We start from the raw sequence: 10,316 nt of genomic DNA on the forward strand, positions 1-10,316 counted from the left end.
ATATCCATGACAAGAACGACAACAAGAAGCGACGCTTTCCGGGTTACCGTCAGTCGCGCCAAAATAGAAAATTCAGTTTCCCCAACGTCGGGATTTTGTTTTTTTTTTGCAATCTCACATGAATGTGGCATGAACGGTTCTAATCAAATATGGATCCCACGACAGAGTTTTTCGCAAAGTTGAAGAAAGTGTGCGGAAAGCTGGAAACGGAGACAGATCGACTGCGGCAAACATTCGACAGGCGTCATGAGAACGTGGATAGCGGTCAGTCATTTGAAAGACACATTTCATTTTGGACATAAATAGCACAGCGACGTGAATAAATGGCATCGATTCCTTTTTCTTCTTGCAGAGATGGGAGCAAAAGCTATGCAAGCGTTTCACGAAGTCAACTGTGACACGTTGAGCCTCAAAGTAAGTACAAAAAGTATCACATACGAATCTAAAATGTACTTTGACTTAAATGGTAATGTCCAAACATTTCTCTCCAAGGGTCGACATCTTAAATTTAAATGTATTAAACAATCTCAAGAACACTTTTAATCACTTTTTAATGATACAACATTAGTCCAAATTGTAACTCTTTACGGGGCAATTATTTAACTGTCTGCCACTGACGGCAATTTACGTCATTTTTTTTTTTACAGCAAATGGCAACGAATAACTTAAGTTACTTTCCATTTATTTCGATCCCACACATAGATATTGTCATGTGACACATGAGTGAAACAAGTGTGATTACAGAGTCAACTTCAAGAGTCGTTAAGGGAGCAGAAATCACACAAGAATGACATGGACACTCTCATCCAAACCTTCACGACTGTGCAGAGCACGCTTACACATGATGTGCACGCCATCAAGGAGCTCTTCGAAACGTACGGATACAATGCCCCGACGGACACACAACCTCCAAACGGTAAAAAAAAAAAACACTGTCGTCGTCCCATATGTTTTTGGTCGCATTCCATGTTACTTTAGCTGCCACATGCATGTGACCTATAGGTGATGGTGAGGAGTCGGGTAAGAATGTGCCAGAAGGAGAAGAAGAAGAAGAAGCAGGGCAAGATGAGGAGGAGGGAGACAGTGGGTCAAAATCTCCACCTGACAGAGTGTCATCGCCTGACCACGATGCCCACATGCGCACTCCCAACCTTTCTGACTTTGGGTTGTGCGAGATGCAGTTTTCCCAGAAACTTTTGGGGTGCCGCCAGTTACCCACCATGCCCGAGATCCACCTCCCCCGTATGAACATGCGCACGCCGTGTCCCCCCTCGCTGAAACGCACACAGGTCCCGGATGAGGATGAGCCAGAAATGATAGACTTTGGCATATCTGAGGAGACCTTGTGCCTGAATGACTTCACCATGGATCTTCTTAGGAAGAAGTATGCAAAGGGGTACATAATGTTTACACTTATTTCTCATATTTTTATCAACACTTGCTTTTTTTTTTCTGCGCCACAGGTCGACCCAGAACCAGCCAGCCATCCCTATGAGTCCACAAAAAGAAGGTATGAAATTGATTGGATGTCTTCTATTGACAAACCAAATGTGATTGGACACCATCAGTGGAATGGAAAGTGTTAAAAAAGTCCAAAAGATTAAAGACAATTCTATGGAAAATGTTGCATAATTTCAATACAAAAATGTTTTTAGGGATAAAGTTCATATATTTGAATTGAATAGGTTTTTTTTTAAACAAATGTTCCCTTTTTTTCTAGAGAATTTTTCTGTCCATTTAAGAAATGTATATTTTTGTTGGAGAAACGTGGAAAAAATCTAATATTTTTAAAGAAATAGTCACATATTTTGATTAAGAAAAAAACAACTTTAAAAAAAATGTTGCTTGTATAGTTTTAAGATAGAACGTCTCTTTTCTGACATTCTCTTGCATATTTTTGGCAGAAAAAAAACATCTGTAAAAATATGTATTTCTATGGCAAAAGCGAAACATTTGATGAAATCAGACATTTTTTCTGGAAGTCATCAAATTTAAGTGGGTTTAGATATGTTCCAGATTAAGATAAATAAAATCCCATAATACTAAATATCATATTTTGCTATTTTAACAATCTCTGTGTGTCTTTGCTAGACAGTTTGGTGTCTCCTGAGCCTCCTGTATTCTGCACACCTGGCCTTCAGGTTAAAAAAACAAAGGGCAACTGTTCCCCTCGACCACAAGGTGACAGCCACGCCCAACTTCCGAGCGCAGCCATCCAGCCTAATGTCATCCCCGAGGTGCCGGCCTTCCAAACTCCCTACTTGAAGCGTATGCTCAGCAATAAAAAGGTACACAATGAAACACATTCCCAACAATGATGCACAGTTTACTTGAGGTTGATTTAAATTGCAGGACGACTTCATGGTCGCCAAAAATGACCACGGAGACTACATATCGCTTTCCCATTCACCTCACGACAACTCTGTCAGAGACAGACCCACGTGGGAATACAATATACCAGAATTCAGCATCCCGGGCGTACACCCGTTGCCCCTCTCACCTGACCCCAGCTCAACTTTGGTCAACACTCCTACTGCTGTAAGTCATCTGTCAAGACTTTGTCAGGGTGTTGGTGTAAGCCAGGGGTGGGCAAACTTTTCGGCCCGGGGGCCACATTAACTTCAAAAATTTGACAGATGGGCCAGGTCAACACAAGATAAAATACATATAAAAAACTGCATCCGTTAACAGTACATATGAAACAAAAACAGAAAAAAGGACTGAAGTATTAACAAACTCATCACTCATCATTAAAATAAAAAGTATAAAGTACAAAGTAATGTGAAAAGGAATGTATTAAGAAATATTAAAATGTCATTTTGATATTTCTTAATACAAAAAAACAAACAAGAGTGCACAGAGCTACAGCCACTGGCTTCCGCGTTACGGCGCCATCTTGGGGATTAAAAAAAACATTTGGAAAACGTTGGCGGGCCAGATTAAAATGCCACACGGGCCAGATATGGCCCGCGGGCCGTAGTTTGCTCACTGCTGGTGTAAGCAATGGTCTTCAGGTGAAGTGGAAAAATGTTTAGGCTGAAATTTGTGTCTGCACTCCTCCAGTATTTGGATGGAGCTACACAGGATTTCTACTTGAGCCCCCCTCGATGCATGAGGGAGTCCCTGGAGCTGCCCGAGATGCCTGAACTGAGTTCCGTTACGCAGGACATTTGCAAAGTAGGTAGTCCTCTAAAACAAAAAGGTTGGTTTTACTAACCTTTTGCAAAAAAAATAGCGGCTCACTAGTGTCTGCTGGTCTTTTTCAGAGGTATATGATCATTTCTAATTATCTCTTACCTTGTTCAAGTGTATGTTTTGTGTTTTTAGCTTGTGTTGCAGTCTGAGAAAAAAGCTAAACCCAAAAGCAGGTACTAAAACTTAACAGTAGCATAATGACTCTTGCCTCCATTTTCATTTTAAGGCTTGTCATTTCTCATTGGAATTTTATGATGACTTTTTCAACTCAGATGTATGGCGACGGTGTCCGAGCAAGAGTTTCACAGCTTGTCCAGGTTTTTGAAGCAGATTCCCATTAACAACCTGAACCAGGCAATTTTCAGCATCAACAATTACTTGACCCAATGTCCAGGTCAGTTTTTTTGTACATTTAGCACGTCTGTAATGGACAGTTCAAATGAAACAAAGACTCACCTTGACCTGAAATGTGCTTTGTTGACTACCCAGGGGAAGATATTCGTGAGTTTGGAATGGAGGAGCTCAAGGTGATGATGAACGTGGACATCGAGGCATCAGTCTATATTTTATGCTTGAGTGAGCTGAAGAGGTTGGCACACATAAGAGGGGAGCACAACCATGCTTTCTACAAGCTTAATTTGCACAGCTGACTGTTGCCATAGTCATGACTGTGACAACTATTCTGCTTACAATATCATGAGCATCCTAACATAAATTTGCCTAAATTGTTCTTCTGTATTATATATATTTTTTCCACCTGCCACTTTTAGTTCCAATTTTGAAATACTACATTGAGAAGCACATTTAAAGTGTTGCTGCCAACCTTTCTGAGAATTTTGACAGATGAGTTCAGTTGCAAAACTGCTCAAGGACTTTTATTTTTCAAATTAAGCATCTGATGTTTGCAATTAACTCTTTGCATGTAGTGGCGGCCTTTTTTTGAACACTAAACCATGTTGATAGACTTTGAGGTCTAAAAGGAAAATTGGTTTGGTAAAGATACTTTGTGCTACATGACAGTTCATTTTTATTTGACCTCTAGTTAGATGTCGTTGAAATAAGGCTAAATAAAATCAGTTATTTTGTCAAAACCTGGCCAAATTGACCTTTGAACTTTCTTGCTGTTGTTAAGACACGATAAGTTTTAATTGAAAATAATTTAATGATCACTTATTCGATAAATACGCATAGTCCATCAAATTATGAGAATACAAGATCCCACTGCAAAATTGGACATTAACATTTGGGATTATAGTGAATATATATATGTGACATTCTTAGACCAGGACTTCTCAAATCAAGGAGAATTTGGAAGTTTCATCTAGTGTGTCCCTTCTCAGCCTTCCCCATTCAACTAGAGTTGTCTAGATTTTAAAATTCTGATTTTAGCTGGTCACATGTTGGCCTAAAGAGTCTCTCTCGCAAGGACTGTCCTGAGAGTTCGTGCTTTACATTGTCTATCTGGCCAACTTCCTGGTTCCAAGCAAAATTCGCTTTCTCGCTTTTTTCCTTGGACTGTCGAGGGCATTTAACTATTGGGGTCTTTGTAGGTCTGTAGAGTACTTATCAAAGCATCGAGAAGGGTGTTTGAGAATTTTTTCATGGCTTCATTGAAGTACTCCTCCAGGATCAGTGGAGCCTTTTTCTGCTGTGTTTCATCCCCCGAATCCTTGTGCATAACAATGTCCTCCAATGAACTCAAGGATGAGACTCTGCTAGAATCATCTCGTGATGATACTGGGCTCTGTAATTTTGTCGGCGTACCATCTGACAGACAACCATCCTCGAGAGAGATCTTGTCTGGTGCCACAATAGCCCGGATGTCTTCATTAACCCTTTCAAGATTGCTTTGGGGAACTTCAGGAATTTCTTCTCTGCTCTTTTCTTGTGCTGATTGACATAGTTTGACTTCAACGTCACTGATTTGATTGCCAATCAAGTTGTCCCTACTAGGAGATGTGACTGTTTCCTCTTGCTGTTGGGGTTCCGATGGTGGTGGGATCAAGGACTTAGCTGTTGTTGTCTTGTCCTCTTTTTCAACTTCACCATCTGGCACCTGACAAACAGCCATCACATCTGATGTGGTGGCGCCATCTCTGTCCTCTTTTGTCGGTGAAGTACACAAAGATTCCTTTGCAGTTTCCTTCTCCCGTTCAAAATCCTTCACATGATCCAGTTCTTGACCAGTGGAGAAAAATGGTGTTACATCTTTAGGTTGCTCCTCTCCGGGAGCCGAGCTTAAGGGTATTGGCACCTGTTCTTTCTGTTCCACGTCATCTTCCTTGACGTTCAAATCCTGAATCGGCCGGACTGTAGTCTCATCTATGCCCCCCTTGTTTGCCGTTAGTGGGCTCGAGGACTTTGATGATGCTTTCTCTGCTTGACCTATGTCACCCTCCTTTTCACCTCGTGCCACATTATCTTGCGAAAGATTTGAATCTGGGCACACGGGCGATGAGACGGCCGACACATAGTCCTCTTCCGGCCCTGACGGGCTCAAAGGTTTGTAAGACGGGTCTTCTTCCTCATCTGGAAGGTAGAATGCCTCACAGGCATGTGCTTTCTCATCTTCATTCTGGTCCTCCTCCTCTACCGGTGAAGGGCTCGGCAATTTCGATGCGTCTTTAACTGCGGGGTCACCCTGGACATCTTTGTCCAGGCATGGCGAGTTTCGGGGGGATGTCTGAGGCCCCGTATCTTTGTCTGTTGGGTCTGGGGTGAAGTCCTTTGGCAAATCAGGACGCTCCTGGGGTTCCTGGGTGGAACTTTTGCGCGCTAACAAACCATTCTGGTAATCTGGGCTTGAATCCTTGTACATGTAAAGAGCAGATTCGCATTCTGAGCTAGAATCCTTATGCATATCAAAACTAGATGCAGGTTCTGGGCTTGAATATTTGCACGCATCTGAACCAGGGTCTGGGCTTGTATCCTTCTGAAAATCAAAACTCAAATCCTGGCATGTCGAGGAGGCTGATTCTAGTGTGTTGTCTCCAGCCTGCTGCACCTCTGGGGATGAGCTGAGTGATTTTGATACCACGGCTACGTCTTCTTGTTCATTTTCTACTACCGCAAGCTCCAGATTTACACCAGAGGACGGCAGGGCCGGTGGCTTGGCACTCTCAACGTCACTCCGTACTGAGGCGCCCACGGGCACTTGGCCACTTGACTCGTTTTGTTGCAGGGGCTTTCGGGTGGGATCGATGCATAGAACGATGCTACCATCTTTTATCGTGGGATCGTTGAACCGGTCAACATGACGGACTAAGCCCTGGTATATGGTAATGGATGCCATTTTTATTGCCGCCTGAATGTCTGGATTCAAGTGGATAGAGTTGGGAGAGGTTGGTGGAGAATTACTAGTGTCATCTTCATCTGAGGGCTTCCGTAAGGACTCTCTGCGTGAAGCAATTAGTGCAGATATTTTCTCACTCTTCTCCGACGACGATAACCTTGAATAGTTTGAAATTAGTCTCTCCAGCACCACGCTGCCTTCTTCCGTTTGGCTCGGGTCTTGACTGGTCGAGCTCCAGGCGGACCTGATGGTGCTGTGGATCTCATCTTCCGAACACGCAGTGCTGGTGCTGCCCAGATCGGAGCAACTTCCGGTCCTCGAGGGTCCTGACATGTCCTGTTGCAAGACCTCTTTTGAGAGAGAGCTTTCATCACTCTCTAACGAACTAGTTGCCCCATCATTACAAAAGTTCAGCCCATCCAGTAGCCCGGAAAGGAGCATGTTTGTAAAGTCGGTGGCGTCAGCAAAGAATGGATTGACATTTGGATCCATCACTTTATCTCACAAGATTTTGTCCAAAGTTTCTTGTACTCCAAGAGTAAAAAATGAAAAGTGATCCTGACATGCAGTCTAAAAATTATTCCTACAGACCCTGATTCTGAAATCAAGTTTATTGTGCGAACGTCCAGCCTACCCCAACTTAAACGTATAACTTTATGACACTAAAGATCTGTCCTTCGATGACGCGATGCCGACCTTTATTTTTAGCCACACGTTGCTTTAGATGACCACAGTTCAGTCACCATGACTTCGGAAAACAGTTAACGCTTGATGACCAAAGCAAACGTCATCATAACGTAAGACTTGACTTGGCCCCGCCCACTTTCCCCGCTCACGCTGTATGGTCTCCATTTTGGGAGTCAAAAACAAACCAGCGACGGCTAGCGTGTTCGGCAAGACTTTGCTTGCAGAGCTCTACGCACTGCCCGGGTGGCCTGGCTATGGTCCACACGTGTGTGGTGGCCGGCTGTAGGAACCGCAGGACCCCCGGCACCGGCCTGTCGTTCTACCGCTTTCCGCGGGACCCTGAGAGGAAGCAGCGGTGGATAGCGGCCGTCAATCGCCAGGGTTGGGCGCCCAACGACGGCAGCCGCTTGTGCAGCACTCACTTCATCTCTGGTGATGACTTAACTGTTACTGTAATCTACACTTCCCCACCCCTTTCTCTTTTTAAAGTGCGTTTGCGATTGTTTTTTATTTGATTTTGATTTTTAGGAAACTTATTTGTCTGACTCTCGGGTCGCAGGGGGTGCTGGAGCCTATCCCAGCTGGTGGCCAGCCAATCGCAGGACACAAAGAGACCATTCACGGTCACACTCATACAATTTAGAGTGTCCAATCAGTCTAGCATGCATGTCTTTGGAATGTGGGTGGAAACCGGACTACCCGGAGAAAACCCACGCAGGCCCGGGGAGAATATGCAAACTCCACACAGGTGGACCGGCTCCTTATAGGAAGAACAAATAAATGCTTAAGCACAGTAAAAATGGAAAAAGTGCAACATCAACTTTTGTAATGATGTCAGTGTAATACAGTTTTTTCCCCAACTGAACAGGCAGACTTCATACAAATGGATGAATTTGTGACTATACATTTTTGTTCTTTTTGGCTCATTAAACTTATGGAAAACACAGTTTGTCATGTTTATTGGAAAGCTATTAATAACTCTTTTTTAAAGTTTTGATACTTAGTAAAACTTTTGGTTGTAGAATCTACCATTTGATGATATTTCATCACTAACTAAACTGGTCTCACGGACGGTGATAGTGTTTTCTGTGTTGAAATTGGATTCAGTTTTTCCTGTATCTGCTCCGTTTTCATGCAGGTAAACAAGTTAAGAACCCCCGTTCGCCGGACTATGTTCCCTCAGTGTTTACGCCTCATTCCGTTGAGATGAAGGAGCCTGGTCCAGCCGAGGTCCCCGACAAGCTCGAAGCTCGAGTCGAGGCGGCCAACGCCCTCCTCTTTCTGCAGCGCCAGGGAGAGTCCAGACCAGAGGAGCCAGTTGAGCCCAATGTGGACAGAAGTGTCTTGTCCCTCACCGATGACGAATCTCTGAGTGACAGTAAGGATGAAACCTTTTCACAGACTTCCAACGTCAGCTTCGACGATGTCCTCCAAGGACTCCGAGAGGAAAATCGAGCCTTGCGCGAGTCTGTGGAGAAGATGTCCCTGTCGGAGAACTCCCTTAGGAATGATGCTGAAAAAGTCAAGTTCTACACGGGCCTGCCCAATTTCTTTGTTCTGGAAACGGTCATGCTCCTGCTGGCACCACACATGGACGCCATCAGGAATGCTAAGCTTTCCAAGTTCCAGCAGCTTCTGCTCACGCTCATGCGTCTGCGCCTGGATCTGCGCAATCAGGACCTGGCCTATCGCTTTGGCGTCAAAGTGAGCACGGTGGTCCGAACTGTACATCACGTGGTCAACATCATGTCTTCCACGTTGGTGCCCACTGCCGTTTTCTGGCCATCTCGAGCCGAGCTGCGGAAAAATCTCCCGGCGGCGCTGCGCTCCTCCTGCCCAGACTGTGCCGTCATCGTAGACTGCTTTACCGTGCTTTGCGAAGGCCTGGCCTTTAGCGGTAAAGAGCGAGAGACGGTGCCGACTCACAACGTCTTGAACTACCTGATCGGTCTTGCTCCTCAGGGTGTGGTCACTTTTGTTTCTAGGGGTGTCCTCGGAGATTTTAGCCCTCGACATTTGGCAGAAGGATCCGGGTTTTTATCCAAGCTGCTTCCAGGGGACGTGGTTTTGGCCAGCAGGGATCTGGACATCGCCGATTCCGTGGCCGCCCGCGGGGCTCGCTTCGGCATCGCCGCTTGTTTTCAAGACAATACGAGTTGCAGAGAGGAGGGCCCTCTAGCTAACATGCTGAGTGTGCAAGCCCATGTGGAACGGGTGGTCTCCATGGTGAGGCAGCGCTACGCCATGCTCACTGGCCCTGTCGAAAAGCCGTTTACCGTGGCCGCTGAGCGCACCTCCAGTCTGTCCACTTTTGACAAAATTGTGCAAGTAGCTTGTGCCTTAAACAACTTGTGTATTTCTGCTGCGCCTCTGGAATGATTCTGTTCAGACCAAATCTTTCCCCGAATGATGAGCAGTAGTCCATCAGAAATTTGGCTGGTTGACGCAGACAACTTTGGAGCCAGGTGAGCTCAAGGTTCCGTCTTGTGCTCCGGATCTGGACTGATAATAATACTTAAGGCGTAATGACCCACTTGGACTGAAACGGGCCCGAGCACTCTGATCGTATGAGTTGTGCCTTAAACAACATTGGTGTCGCTGCTTTGCATTTCAATTATTTTGTTCCGCCTCAGGTGTGGACCAAATCCAACCGGTTTCATGGTCTTGGTCCAATTTAGTTTTGGGTAGAAACTCATCCAATCTGTTTTTGAGAAAATCATACGCTGGCGTATAAAAACACTTATTGATTTATTGATCTCTAGCCATAATTTAGGCCTTCCTCGGGGCACATTAGATGCTGTAATGTGTTGATAAAATAAAACAATATTCCATTTAATTATTGAGAAAAGACTGATCATTCTGATATAATACAATCTGTTTTCCCTTGGTTGGGCTAAATGAGAATTTGTCCATTGAAAACTGAGAAATGCACAATCCAAACTTTATCAGGATAATTTTGTAATTTTTACTGATAATTTTCTTGCCCTTCTGTTTTTATCATTTTGACAACCTACAAAGATCGTTGCCCTAAAACGTTCCTGCAGAGGCTGATATAAAGTGAGAATTAGTTATGATGATGTCTCACTTTGCGGGATAATATATTCGCTTGAATTCGATTTAATGTTTTCACAGGTATTTTGGT

General features: G+C 44.3%; 2 protein-coding genes across 2 annotated transcripts; both read left to right on the forward strand.

Annotated features, from left to right (window-relative positions):
- Positions 1 to 14: 14 nt before the first annotated feature.
- ska3 (spindle and kinetochore associated complex subunit 3) lies at positions 15 to 4,279 on the forward strand. The gene is made up of 11 exons (XM_077727564.1): positions 15 to 264; positions 353 to 414; positions 745 to 916; positions 1,003 to 1,384; positions 1,464 to 1,510; positions 2,092 to 2,288; positions 2,353 to 2,538; positions 3,064 to 3,177; positions 3,328 to 3,368; positions 3,468 to 3,589; positions 3,685 to 4,279. Exons 1-11 carry the CDS (start codon positions 150 to 152, stop codon positions 3,843 to 3,845), a joined length of 1,599 nt encoding a protein of 532 aa, XP_077583690.1. The 5' UTR covers positions 15 to 149; the 3' UTR covers positions 3,846 to 4,279.
- A 2,861-nt stretch (positions 4,280 to 7,140) lies between these two features.
- On the forward strand, positions 7,141 to 10,295 carry LOC144203948 (uncharacterized). The gene is made up of 2 exons (XM_077727566.1): positions 7,141 to 7,606; positions 8,313 to 10,295. The coding sequence occupies exons 1-2, from the start codon at positions 7,429 to 7,431 to the stop codon at positions 9,551 to 9,553; spliced, it is 1,419 nt and encodes a 472-aa protein (XP_077583692.1). The 5' UTR covers positions 7,141 to 7,428; the 3' UTR covers positions 9,554 to 10,295.
- The last annotated feature ends 21 nt before the right edge of the window (positions 10,296 to 10,316 follow it).

The sequence above is a fragment of the Stigmatopora nigra genome, chromosome 11 (assembly GCF_051989575.1).
Source record: "Stigmatopora nigra isolate UIUO_SnigA chromosome 11, RoL_Snig_1.1, whole genome shotgun sequence".
NCBI lineage: Eukaryota > Metazoa > Chordata > Actinopteri > Syngnathiformes > Syngnathidae > Stigmatopora > Stigmatopora nigra.

Bases quoted from the DNA above. Each gene is read 5' to 3' on its own strand.
- ska3 (XM_077727564.1), top strand. From the start codon at position 150: ATGGATCCCACGACAGAGTTTTTCGCAAAGTTGAAGAAAGTGTGCGGA. The intron at 917-1,002 runs GTAAAAAAAAAA...TGTGACCTATAG, and splicing joins GGACACACAACCTCCAAACG to GTGATGGTGAGGAGTCGGGT. The intron at 1,511-2,091 runs GTATGAAATTGA...TGTCTTTGCTAG, and splicing joins TATGAGTCCACAAAAAGAAG to ACAGTTTGGTGTCTCCTGAG.
- LOC144203948 (XM_077727566.1), top strand. From the start codon at position 7,429: ATGGTCCACACGTGTGTGGTGGCCGGCTGTAGGAACCGCAGGACCCCC. The intron at 7,607-8,312 runs GTGATGACTTAA...GTTTTCATGCAG, and splicing joins CAGCACTCACTTCATCTCTG to GTAAACAAGTTAAGAACCCC.